Source organism: Triturus cristatus, chromosome 2_1 (assembly GCF_964204655.1).
Source record: "Triturus cristatus chromosome 2_1, aTriCri1.1, whole genome shotgun sequence".
Classification (NCBI taxonomy): domain Eukaryota; kingdom Metazoa; phylum Chordata; class Amphibia; order Caudata; family Salamandridae; genus Triturus; species Triturus cristatus.
In genome coordinates this window covers 849,698,483-849,712,594 of record NC_140581.1, presented here as the reverse complement: position 1 = coordinate 849,712,594, position 14,112 = coordinate 849,698,483, and the positions used below count along the sequence as shown (strand labels likewise).

General features: G+C 45.0%; 1 protein-coding gene across 2 annotated transcripts in view; it reads left to right on the top strand.

The window, feature by feature from the left end:
* Window positions 1–899: 899 nt before the first annotated feature.
* Window positions 900–14,112, top strand: part of VLDLR (very low density lipoprotein receptor) — a 167,544-nt gene continuing 154,331 nt past the window's right edge. The window contains exon 1 of one of the 2 annotated variants that reach the window (XM_085632954.1): window positions 900–1,454. In XM_085632954.1, the coding sequence (XP_085489080.1) occupies window positions 1,373–1,454 (82 nt within the window). In that variant the 5' untranslated portion in view covers window positions 900–1,372. The remainder of the gene's footprint in view (window positions 1,455–14,112) is intronic. The other variant, XM_085632955.1, reaches the window with a different exon arrangement.

The window sequence follows — 14,112 nt, the reverse complement described above, 5'->3', positions numbered from 1 at the left end:
TTTGCACTTTACTCCTCCATTGCATAATATATGTCACTGGTACGACACAAGCGATTCTTTTATGATGAGACGTTCTTTAACTTACTTTTCTGAAATTGTGAGAGTCTGTCTTCACCCTGTTCCCTTACTTGATTTATATTTTGTATTCTTTATTTCCCATGTTCTTTCTCAAGTTTATTGTCCACTGTGTTAAGATTGCAGGTTCTCTGCATTATATGACTGGACAGCGCTCTACAAATCTACTCATTGATTGATGGACTTTCAGCGTTATTCCTCCTGTGTTTATGAATACCAATCGTTTAATTTGCTACCACAGTATTATATGGTTGCTTTTATTTTTAAATATGCACTGTACAGCGCTCTGAAAGCCCGTTGAGTGGAGCTGGCGCTACAAAAGGCAATAAATATATAGAGATAAATAAACTAAAAGCCAGTACACTTAGCAAGAGACATCAACACCAGGGGACAGACCCAGTATGTCTCGATCAGAGCATGACAGCACAAGGCGAACACTACAATCCGTAAATTCAACGCAAGAGAACCACGGGGACTCAAGCAACAAGAGCTGGCGAGGGGATAACTTAAGGGAAGGGTGCATGTACTGTCATGCTCTGCGCATACTGTGGGCTGCCCGCTACAAAAGGTAAAAAAGTACTTTTCGCATTCACAACAGAGCAGAAGACTCAAACAGCTGAAAACGTTATCAGATCCAACGTGAACACGCTTGTAAAATTCGCATGGAAAATCGGATGCGGGCACACTCGTTGCATTAAAGTGGATAAAGCAGAGAGTTTTTCTTAAAACACATAACGGATAGTCACATAAAACGCAGGGCACGACGGCCTGATGCCAACAAGCGTTACACTGGTATAAGAGCACCCTGGCGCTGTCCTTGGGTCGAACAGAACGGACAGGCGGCGCAGGTGCGTAACACGCAGCTCCCCGCCACCTCCTTCCTCGGGCCTTGCATCAAAGAGCAGACGGCGCTCACCTGACGCCGACCGGCCGCTGGCAGACACTCAGGCGCACGTGCAGCGCGTGCTCTCTGATTGCACCTAGGCTCGGCTGGGGGAATTGGGATCGGCTGAGCTGCGCGCGCGTCTGGTGAGAGCGGCGGCGCGCGCAAGCAGCAGGGGGCGCCGGAGAGCGCTATAAGGAGCGCGCGCGCCCTCAAGGATTGCTTCCTATTGCACCTTCCCAACCACGGAGACAGCGGCGTCCGGTTCAGCGAGCCCCGTGGATTGGGAGCAAAGCCGGGCTGTGCGTGGTTGGGGCTTGCATCAGTCAGTTTGGACCCGTGCCTGAATTTGTACCGCTGGATCGGGTTGTGGGACCTGCTGAACCCCTGGAGCAGGGGCTGTTGGCTGCGGAGATGTCGCTGCGGCGCGGAGGTCTGGGCGCTGTGCTGCTGCTGCTGCTGGTGGTGCTGCTGGCCGCCAACCGGCCTGCGTGGGGTGAGTACACCTGTATACGGCAGCGGGGCCCCGGAACCGGTTGTTACAGATGATGACTTTCGTGTTAAGGAATACATTCCATGCAGTGGCTGGAGCTCCATGGGGCGACGCAGAGCCCAGGGCCGGTGGCTGCAGGTCTGCAATGGGTTGTGTGTGAGCAGAGATGGCTTCTTCATATCTGGGCGTCTTGTACCGTACCCCACCCACCCCAGGTGTCATTTGGGGCTTTTTTTCCTATGGAAGTCGTGTCCACCTCCAGAATGGATGTTTACACAGCTATACAGGTGAACCTGAGGCCCTTGAGCTAGTGACGCTAAGCAGGGTGCCCCAATTCACACCCCTGAGGAGCAGCAGCTGCCTGTGATAACCAGCAGCGGCGCAACGCTTCCCAGCCCCTGCTGGGGGAGCTATCCGCGCCCTCACCGCCCCCTCACCTCTAAAGAGATAGACGGGCCCCTGGGCTGTCCGAAGTCAACAGGCCGGTATCGTTGGTGTTTTATTTGGGGAGCCTGTCGCAAGGCGCCTTGAGCGAGTCTACGGAATGCCCCCGCCTGCTGCGAACACCTGCCACTAACGTGGATGGCTGGTTTGTGCGTGGATGTAGTGGTGGTGGTATTATATTATTTGTGAGCTCTTTAATTTGGTGCCACGGACGGCTTCCACCCCCCCCCCCCGCCCCCTGACCAGGCTTCGTGCAGCGCTGCTTCACCGCCTCTGTATGGTTCGGCTCTTGACACATAGTATGCGGTGTGAGTGACAGCTGTGAGCAAAGGGTCAGGACCTTGACGCTGATATGGAGGACGGGTCATTGTGGTGCGAGACGTGTGAAGTGCCGTGACCTTGAATTTGGGTTAGCCGCCCGCTTGGGGTTTGTAAACAAACCGCGTCTCCTTTGTCAAAAACGTCCGTCTTCTCCGCCCCCCCCCCCCCCCGCCTCTAAAATGACAGCAGTGGCTATCCTTCCAGAAATGCATCAGCTGCCCTTTTGCACAGCTCCCCGTCCTTTCATCCCTACAGCCTCTGACCGTGAGTGTGCGATCGTCTTGGACTGTTTAATTGAAAGATGTTCTCCTGAGGCGAAAGTAGACCTACCGTGACCCTCACAATCTGCCTTTAGCAAACCTTGATTCATACAAAACTTGCGGGGGTCCCGCCCCGAAATCAACTTTGCTTTCCCTTTTGGTTTTATTTAGCCAGTTCTGTACAATGGAGAATGAATCTCCTGATAGTCGCTACTTTTTAATACATTATGAACCAGTAATTTACTAGTTGTCCTAATCCAGGGTCCTCTACCCCAAATGTGCTCTTCCAGAGGGAAGGGTTGATCCCGATAGATGTCTTCTACATTCAGTCAAAATGCTATTGGCATCAAAAGACGTCATGACCCTCGTGTCATGTCCTACATCCCTCTAAGTGCAATATTCTGGAATGCTTACTTTGCTAAGAATGCTCCTGCGACTGCCGTTTAGTAGGGGAAGTAGGCGCTATCACGACTTCAATTTCATTTCCGAGAACCCTAGCTTCATAAAAATTAATGCTACGTTTCTTGGTGTCTTGCTTATGCATGTTAAGCACCTCGTTTCCCTGCTGCGGCCTAACTTTATGCGCCTCTAGTGACCCGAATGAATGCACACCGCTTTAATCCTGCTGCGTTATTGGCTACATCTGATAGTTTGTGATGTCGATTTTTCACACATTGGTGGCGTCTAAGCACAGATCCAAAGAAGTGTACCTACGTCTCAGGAGTTGTGACTGGCTTTGGCCTGGTTTGCACACTTAGCTCAGTTTATCATATGTGCTTATTGTCTATAAACGTGTTGCGTTGTCAGTAAGATGCAACTCTTAACCTGGGTTGTGGGTGTGACTCTGCTTTCTCAATTAACACGTAGCCCCATACAGTGGACCAATGGGATTTTCAGAAGGCCACATCAAAGATCTGTTGATGGAACCTAAGCACTGTCTGCACAATGTTCTCTATTTAAGCAGCATTGCTAATTTCCGTTTTCTCATTCGAGATGTTGACATCTCTATGTGTGCTGCAAATGAGAAATTTGAAAAGATTTGCTTTGTCAGATGCACAACACATTTTACAAATATCCCTGAAGTATTTCAAGTGATATAAAACTGGTGTGGTTAATCAAGCTGGGGACTGGTGGCATGATTGCTTTGACATTAGTTTGCTTTGCTTTGCCTCACTAGTATGCCTAGTTATACGCTAACACCATTATTTGTGAGGAGTCCATGTTGCTTTCTGCTTTTATAAATAAAAACCTTACTTTGTATCTTTGAGTTGTATATTAAGTTACGCAACTTACATTGAAATATTAAGCAAAATGAGTTTCTAGATACTAAATGGCATTGAATCACGGAGGTGTGTTCCAGGCCATAAATATAAATTTAGGACACCTCATGCAGGTTTGTTGGTCTATATAGTTAGAACATTAAAAAGTTGAGTTCCATTAGACAGTGCAGTAGCTCTGGGTTTACAATGGCACGTGTAAGTCCAGAGTGCCAGCATTCCAATGTTGTCTTCATGTTTCCTCCCCCCCCCCCCCCCCATTTTTTTTAAAAAGAACATTTTACCCTTTGTGTGAAATGTTGTAACAGCCTTATTGCATTTTTGCTCCGGCTATACCGGTTGTTAAAGGTCCTATAACTCTGGTTCTGGACCTTTACCAGCCAGTATAGCCCTTGACTACGTCCTGCAAGTCTGTATACACAAACAATGCACTATTGTTGCTCTAAGAAATTTCGAATATTTCTTGACCCTTTTATGAAATGAATTCTGGTGCAAATTTGAAATGTAACACCCATTAAGTTCTCATTTGACTCCTCAAATCAAAGTTAAGGGCTATGGAAGGAAACTAGAAATAAGGAATACTTTCCAGACTGCAGCTGTAACGTGATGCAGACTTGTATGCGCACTCTTAACATTTCTTCAGGCACATGCAGCCTGGTCTTTCCCAGTGCAAAGAACCGTGGCTCCTAGTGTATGATCAGTGCCTCTTTTCAGGTCAGTTACGTTTGCACGCATAGGGCCTGATTCTGAGACTGAACCAGTGTTGCCAGAACAAGCGCATTCGCTTGCAAAAAAAGTCCCAAAACTGCCTCAACCCAAAGATCGCAGCAGAGTTTGTGGATATTGGGAAGGCAGTTTTTCTAGGGGTACAGGGTACACAGTGGTTGGCAGATATTTTGTAGATCTCTGCGTGGAGTGTCCAAACTCTGCCAGCTGAGTTTACTGCCCACCCCTACTCCAGAGTATATAGAACGTGAACTGTATCGTACTAAACTACAAAGACCGCTATTTTAAGAGATGGGGGGGGGGGGGGTCATGTCTGAACCCTTACATAGTTTGTGAGTTTTCCGTGTGTTCCGTGGTATACGTTTTCTGTTCAAATTCTCTGCACTATGCACATGCTGACCTATATTTTTTTTCCTTATTTGATTTCTTCCCCTTTAGCTCCACATTTCTAATGGGTCATGCTGTGACGGTGGTAGTAGTGTGCCACTCAATGATATTTGGTGCACCAGAATGGTACCAGTCAGTTGTTTACTTACTTAAAAGTACATAATCTATGGCTACTATTATGGTCATGGTAGCAAACTGACTGCACAATAGCTTTTTGTCCGTTGCAGTTATCTTCTAGAGAAGATTATTTAATTTGGAGCCAAGCAATTATGGGTGTGATTCCAACTGATAAAAATGTTTGAAGACTTCTAGAAATGCTTTGTGCAGCATTACAAATGGATAAAATGGGTAGTAATGGTAGACTGAGAATTTCAGTATCCTTTTGAGTAGTGACTATGGAGCAATCTAACTTGCTGGTGCCTACCATCTGTACTTGGAGGGTAATCCTAAACAATCTTCCAAATGATGATGGCAAACCTTACTAATGTCTTTCAGATCGATGAATCCAATCTTTCCCGTCCTCCTTGAATTTCCCATAGGAGGTACTCTAGCTGGGTTCACTGCCAGGCCCGATAGCATGGGTCAATGAGACTGACTCTGGTGTCCCTAGAATAGCTGAAGAATGCAGGGGTGCATGATAACCAGCCAGCAGAACAAGTTGAGCTGGTTCTGAAAGGATATTGGGGTGTGACCTCGTATCCTTGTTTCCTTTTCTTCCTTTCACTCCTCCTCCACCCCTGAAATTTAAAGGGGGTATTGTGGGCTAATTCCTTGCCATCCCACGTAGAAGGAAGTACTCTATTTCTCACTGCACTTGATAAAGTGAAAAATTCACTGTGGCGAATTCTGGTGCAGTAGCTCTGAGGTTAAAATGTGAAATGAAGGAGACTACAAACTGTAAGATGGAAATGGAGTTGCAATAACCCTGGAATGGTGAGCAAAAAACGATGGTTTTAGGCCCAGATCTCTGTACTGGGGTGAATGTATGGCATTGTTCTGCATTCTGTCCATTTGTTTTTGAAATACAGAGTGGGGCATAAATAAGTTTGAACCCAATTTGGTAATGGGAATCTGCTTTTCCTTCCCCTCTTGGCATGCCATATTGTCGGAGTTCTGGTATATTTAAACTTCCATGAGCACGGTTCCTTTTCAGCCATAAACCTTGCTCATTAAAAGCTGTTATTATCCATTGACCTTGGTGTGTATTGAATATTTGAAGTGACCTCCGTCTTATGCTGCCAAAGAACTGTGGACATTCCTAAAGTCTGTTCATACAATTTTTGATCGCAATTCCTCAAGATTCTCGTCTGTAGTTTCAGGAATTCTACCGAATGTGCTACAAGCCCCGATAGATGGTAATCGGCCAGTCATCCTGTTGTATCCACCTTGTAATTAACCAAATGGCAAGTTTGTAAGGCCTACTGTTTGCCAGTTATCCCTTCAATCACTGCCCACCCTTGTGCAAGGTCAGTATGTGGGCAGATGGTCATCTTAAGTTCTTCAGAATTCTAAAGTCCAGACTGTTAAATTAGTGGTCTTCATATGCTAGTGTAATCCACAATGGACCAAGTAACACTATAAATGGTGCATAAGCAGATGTGAAATTAAACCTGCCCAGTTAAAAAATAAAAACGATCTGCACCTCTTAGCATAGTAAGAGCTATTTTGGTTATTAGATTGCAAGAAAGCTGGGGCAATTCATGCCTCAAACTATATTGAACCTCACTCTAATTCGCAGGCCCAACTGTCCTATGTAATGAGTCCCTTTGTGACCATTGGTGAGACTGATCATCCATGACCTTTCCCAGCATTACTATAAATTGTTTTTGGAATTAGTAGATCTCGAAGCAGCACAGGCTGCATTCCTTCTCTTCTCCCCCCCCCCCCCCACCCCCCCACATGATAGTTGTAATTCAATGAATCCGTGCTGAATGCAATAGTAGCCTGAGCAATGGCACGGACCTTTTTAGGTCAATCAGTCGAATTGCTCAAAACATTCATTTTTTTTTTCAGCGTTGGTAACCTTTACCAGTTGGGAAAGTACACAAGTGTAAGGTATTTTAATGGGGTTTACCTTTACCGCACAGTATTTTACTCCCCTGGTAAGCATGTTTTTAAATATATTTTTTTAATAACGTTATTGTAATTGGTTTTAAAAAGGGGGTGGGTTTAAGAGATTTGTAAAGGTAATCAGAGTAAGGTTTTTTTTGGAGGGGTACAGGTAAACTGAGGTAAGCGTAACTTTAGGATAAAGGGCAGGTTAGACTTGCACACATTCACAACACTGGCAGAGCTCGTTGGGAGAGGGAGATAGGCTGGTCACTCAGCCACAAGGAGTGGGAGGGTATTTATTATGGGGCTCGGCATTGCGCTTACCATATGGGGCTCACCGAGACTCTCACGAAAGTGGTAACCTATTGGTACTTGACTCCAGAACGTCAACTTTCAATGGACCACACGAGGGAGGCACAGTGTTGGAGGGGGTGTGACCATATTGGTACACTGGTGCACTTATTGTGGGAGTGTGAACCTATTCAGCCCTACTGGACACAGGTGATTGAGGTAGATAACCACTTTAACACCGTGCTACCTCGATTCCCAGCGTATATCTTGCTTGGTCTTCCCAATCCCCTGACTTATCCGCTTCGATCACACAGAGGTCTGCAAATGGCAATAGTGCTGGGGTCAGCGATACAGAACATCCTTACTCATTGGCGTACCCCTACCGTCCTGACCTTCACGGGTTGGCTGTATCGCTTGTGGTACGTCCTCTAAAGGGAGAAACTCACGCTGACCATGGCGGGTGAGGGCCCCAAGTATAGAGTTGTGGCAGCCTTTTCTGGCACTTTTGGCTACTGAATTTTGTGAGGTCACCTGCCCACGTTATCTACGTTTATTGCGCCTTTGCAGATACACCAGGGACAGACGAGTGAGGGAGTCATATTAGGGGGTCTGGGGATACTACAGGGTGGACATGGAATGGGGGAGGGTGGGGGGGTTATTGGATGGAGGGGGTTCTTTGGGGTCCCCCCTTTTTTTTTTTTCTGGGTATATTGGCCTTTGCTTCGACTGGGGGTGGTTGACTTGCTAGGGCGCATGCCCGCGATTGGCAATGCCTTTCTAAGAGTAGTTTGTTCAGTTGCATGCCCGATGCAAGCACAGTTCGGATAGTTTACCGGATAGAATTCCTTTTAGTGTTTTTTGTTCCTTTTGAAAACTCAGACTGCAACTGACACATGGAGCACTTTCCGAGCCTATCGGCCTTAGCGGGTCATCTCTTCAGAGACGGGGACTTCTTGCATCTCGAGCGTCTTGCTCGCTAGCATCTGTTCATATCTGACAGTTCCTTTCCCCTTCCCCACTTTTTCAGACGCGGCCGGCCCGGATGGGTTGTAGGTGGCATGCTGTGTTTAAGTTTGAAATGTCTGCTTTGACTTCTGCTTTGCTGATATACTTGCGCAGTAACACGCTGGGTTGTAGGCGCTAAGTGCTGGTACCATTGACTGTGTTCTTTCAATAAAATAGATTTAAACCTAAAGAGGTAAAGGTGAATTTAGGGTTTAGGTAAAAACAGTTTAACTTGAGTCATTGGTTGCAGGTGGGGCACTTATTTTTGGGGACTGGCACTAATTTTTTCTCATTTTGACCCAAAGATAAACACAAAACATGAAGAGTATCTGAGTAATCGTGGCAAAAAGAGAAGGAAGGAATCTGTGTGAGATACAGGGGCAGGTAGTGTCTTTGAATAAAGAGGCACAAGGTGGATTTGAGACTGAGTAGAGGGTCGTCTGGGGTTCCATGGGCAGGTATATGTAAAGGAGGTCATGGGATTTTTAAAAGGAGCCTTGGAGAAGGGGGTCCTCCCAAACATACCCCAAGAAATGTATGTTTATATACTCAGCCAACTTTACAATGTGGTGTATACATGTGTTGTAAAGCTCTGTGTGGTATTACAACACATTGCAACACCCACATGGCAGGGGCATGCAGGGTGAAGACCCACGCTGGGTGAAGACCCACGCTATAAAGTCCGATATTCATTTTCTGATAGTTCCCGATGGGCAAGAAGGCATCCTCCAAGCCATATTTCTGAGATTAAGGGAAGGATTAGAGAATATCTAACCACGAGAGAGACTGGGTAAATTGTAATCACTTACATTTTCAATAACATTTCTTGCACCTTAGTGGTTTAGAATGTATCATGGAAGCAGTAAATGAGGGCTAAATGAGAAAAATAGCCTGGGGCTTTTACAGTGCTCCTAAATCCTTCTGTAGCTGGGGAAATTTAGACGTGGGTGAGTGTATGGTTTTCTGCCAAACAGTTGACCGAAACAGTAAAGTAAAGCCTGGAATATGCTTTTAATGTCTTCTCGCCCATCAGTAGCTAAAGCTCAGTGTGGTTTCTTAACAGCCAGTTACATTTCTGCACTTTTAATTTCCTATTCAAGTCCCCCGTTGTATGTTGATCTTAAGTCTGCCTCTTTAATTCCTCCCATGCCCCTTTCTTGCAGATCACTTTTCAATGGACTAGTGATTTTTTGCGTTTTATTAACACAAATGCACCTGGGGTCAGAGCGGCTACAAGAGTGAACCGCCTCCTTATTACTTTGATCTGTAAGAGTCTGAACTGGGGGTTCAGTACTCTCGATTCTCAGTTTGACTGTCTTTATTGGGTTTTCAGCACGAACATGGTAGTTTACAGTTTCCATATAGGTGGGTAAAGTTCTCTTATGTTTGTGATCTCCAGAAGATAGTGGGGGATGAGGTAATGGTAAAGGGGGTGGGGGGGGGGGCTTAGCAGATATCACCCTCTAGAAACGCCACTGGCCATGCTATGCACATTGTGGTCTCTCATGAAGTGTCCTGGCTATTTTTGTCTCGCAGAGATATGCATCACTTAAATTTCTTAATCTTTGCAGCCTTCACTTAAACCAACTAGAGGTGCCTTAATACAAATTCCTTGCGCTTGCTTCCTCAGTTATCTTTAGAAGTGCTGTTACTTCAGTAGCAATCTTTGGTTCACAATCTAGATTAAGATTAGCTAGCGGTTGCCTGTGACTGTTAATTATTGGACAGTGTGAGTCTATAATTTTGAAAACATGAACTCTGGTGCCCTCAAACCTCTGTAACCTTCACATGTAAATGTTGTTAGTGCATCCATTAATAGCATGTGCATGGTTCAAGTTTATCTTCAGTTTCCCACATATACAAATCTTTGATCTCTATTGGGAGGAATCAATCGGTCTCTTGGGCGGTATCCATTTCTTGGCGGAATCCATGTTTTTGTGTGCATGGAGTCCTGACGTCTTGTTTGTTGTGAATTGGTGGTAGTTCCATGCAGTGACTTGAAGCCAGATTACTCATGTCTGAGGTTTTTCATATTGCGATAGAACAATCCTGCACATTCGGACAGAACTGCAGGATCTGCATGTCTCTGGTTCATTACAATGTTAACATTTTGTCTGGCTTTGATTTTGCTTTGTGAAGCTATTTGAGGGACTGGTGTCATAAAGGAATATGAAGACTAACTTAATTTTGGACATCTGACGTGGATTTTTATGTTCCACTCAGTCTTCCTCTTTGTAGATGCTTTCTGCTCTTATTTTTAAGAAATTTCGTTTTGCTTGGATTTTAATTGTTTGTTCAATGCTTCTTGGAGGCCTGTTATCTGTTTTCTGTAAATGTTCAGTTTAGTCTATCTATCCAAAGTGTGTATAAGGCAGTGTTTGTTTAGCTTTCAATACTGATTTTGGACAAAATGAAGTTCTTCACACAGCTGTTGGACTAGTTTACAGACCACTGGGCGACCACATAACAGGAATGGCTAATCACTGCATTCAGTAAAGGCTTCTCCTGCCTCTATATAAATTAGCAAGCTGCCAGCTTACTTGCTTGTCTGGGCCAATCCATTCCAGCTGAAGGTATTCCTACTGCTATAGAGGGGTCCACTCCATGCAACTCCCTCCCTCCCCCCCCCCCCCCCCCCCCTACTGCACAGCCACACACTGTCAATACCCCCAAGGTCTTCAGCGTTCCATGTTTTTGGGCTTAAGACAAAAGATAAAATGGTCACAATACTAGTGACCAATTCATGGATCATTCAGAGCTAGGGCTCGCTTGGTCATACTGAGGCCCATCACAACAATTACTGTACTTAAAGAAGATAAAATGGATCTCTTGGTAAACTTCTTGAAGAGACTGTAAAATATACTGAATTTGTCTCTACAATAGCCTTGATTAGGCAATCGCACAATCTACAATGCAGCAGATACGTTCAATATTTTATTGAAATGGTTCCTTGCAATTAGTGCATAATCTTAAGATTCTGCCTGTCTGGTAAGGTTTTGTTGGCTTTGTCCATCAGTTAAAAAAACACTTTATATATAGATACAATCGGTGGCAGTTACCTCCATATGTATCCTATAGTTCAGCTAAAAGAATCTTTGCCTTTTTAGCCCCAGTGTGAATTTTTGCTCACACCTACAGTCTAACAGATTAATTCATGGCAGGATTAGAACTTTGCTGTGAAGGCATACTTGTGTTGGTTTGGTCTAAATTAATCTAGTAGTTTTTTGAGAGATTTGCATTTGAAAACGTGCAGATTGTGATTGAAAGGGCTTAACACTTGCATGTTGCCATTGATTTACTTACTAATGCCCCTAGTAATAACTTTGAAATTGTTTGAATATCTATACAATTTGGCAGGCAGTTGGTCTAGATTTTGCTATTTTTAGATTCATGTACCTCCATCAAGGGGAGGGCACACTTAAAGGCGATGGGGCAAAAGTGAATACATGGTGGTTTAATCCTGTGTGGATCTGTACAAAATGTGGCAAAAGTATTACCAGATACATTTTCTACTGATACATAAAGTGTTGTACCACCGAAGCATGTAGGGCAAAGCTGAAGAGGGCAACTGGAAGTTTTCATTTGTTTATAGCCTTGAGGTTTAAATATGCAGGGAGTCATTACTGTAAGATTTCTTTATGCTTGTGTTTTGCTTTGTGACAACTTTTTAAGGACCCTTGTTGTAGGGTCTAAGCTGCTTAGCAACATGCGTATAGGTAGTTTTGCTGCAGTGTAGTTGGTAAACATTTTTTGACATTGATCAAGATAATGGCGATTTTGTTGCTTGTAGCTGTTTCTGATTATTTCTTCCATTTGAAGATTCATTCACTCCTGATAACTTCCGCATCTGATTGTAATGACTTCCTGGCCATGCCAACAGACTTGAAACATTTTTTTTTTCTCCATATTCAACAGTGCTCAACGTGTTGCAGGTTATGTTGTGGCAGTTTGGGACCAGCCCTTGCAGGATTATGCACTGCTACAGTATCTCATTGGCATTTCCACCTGCCAACCTACACACTTATTCTTGTATGCATTACATTAAGTAGTGTGTGTATATAAAGTTTTCTTTAGAAGTAAACACTGGTTGATCAGTGAAATATTGAGCATTGTCTAATGACTGCTCTACTAGACCACAGCAGCTGACAGCCAGGCCCTGGGGCCAAGTGCACATTGGGGGTTGGGTCGGCACAGGGTCTAGTAGCGGCCAACCTCACTGTGCAGTGTAGGTTGTGCAGGCATGGGTGCAGGGGCTTGCCCCCTCCCTGCATACAACCCTTACTGAACAGTCTTCACATAAGCAGCAGGTATTTAAAAAAAAAAAAAAAATAAATGTTGCCGAAACGTGATTTATGATTCTGGTTCAAGTCTGCCAAACTAGTGAATTTACCAGTTATGGTTGACACATTCCATAACTTATGTCTCCACCATGCTGACAAGACTATTTGACAATGATACAGAAGTAAGCAAAATGGCGATTAAGATAACATGGTATCATGGCAGACCGTGTAGCCAGCCCCCTTTGGTTCATGGCTGAGCGCGATGGTGCTTGTTTATAGGGTTACATTCCAAAATAAGTATGGAAAAAAAATCCCTGACAATCAGGTTGGGTTAAATTTTATAGTTGGGTAATAGGTTCGCAAACAAATTATCTGATACCAAAAGTAGAAATGATTGATTTGGGTGCTGAAATGAGACTAGAACTTTCATTTGAAAAATGTAATCAATCTGTCCCGGCTCCAGGAATTTTTATTTGGGTGGGCCAAGGGTGCATTTGGGTGGGCCACTGCGGGCTCGATTTGTCTCTTATGTCTAGCCAGGCCTGCTTCAGGGCCCTCCTTTCTCTTCTTTGTCTTACAAGACCCAGTAAAACGCACTTCACTCTCAAAGTGATTTTCCATGTAATGTTCCTTTGATGGGAAGAGGAGGTTTCTGAGGTGGTAGTATCAGGCAAGTGACACTTCTCGGGCTCCCTCTGTGCGAGCCTTCAGGGAGAATCCCTCTTCATTACTACCTTCACCTGACCCCAGACTCTGCAACGCACTCCCTTACAGGCTTGATTACCCACTACTCCTCTCCAGTGCACCTTATCTCACAGCTGACCTTGGGCCCCAGCCACAGATCTGGCACCATCGGGCTAGACTCATTCTTCCCGGTAAAAACATTAGTAAAATCGCCTTCAAACTTAAAACATTGAATATAGCAGTAAATATAATTAAAACACACTTTATGTTCCACAGGAGCCCTTATGACCCGACTGCTCTAAACAAAAACAGAGGCCATGACGGGGCCGGATTCAGTGCTGATGCGAGGGTTTTTATTTGCGCCGCCCCATTAACCTTTCTCCATAAATACCTATACTACCACCTTCCAACAGTGCCCTTCATCCTTCTATGGCCCCCCTATTGACCTCCTCCTCAGATTCCCTCATTGCCACACGCCACAAGTGCCCCTCATCTACCCATAGCCCCTCTCCCTCATGACCTCTTCCTCGGATTCCCTCACTACCACCCTCCAGCAGTGCCCCTCATCTCTCCCTAGCTCCCCCCTCCACCCTGCGACCTCTTCCTCGGATTCCCACACTGCCACCCTCCAACAGTGCCCCACATCGCTCCATAGCCCCTCCCACTACCTCCTCCCCGGATTCCCTCACTGCCACCCTCCAACAGTGCCCCTCATCTTTACATAGCCCCTCTCTCATATGCATTTCATTTGTTGTATAGCGCTAGTCATATCAGTTTAGTGTGTCAGTACTTTGCACCACGCACACAATATACAGAGACAATGAATCATACAAGTATGTAAATCAGTCTACAGGGAATGTCACATAAGCCAATGAGGATTACAAGGTGTAGGAATCATGTCATCCATACTGGTGGGCAGTATTTAAGAGGGTTT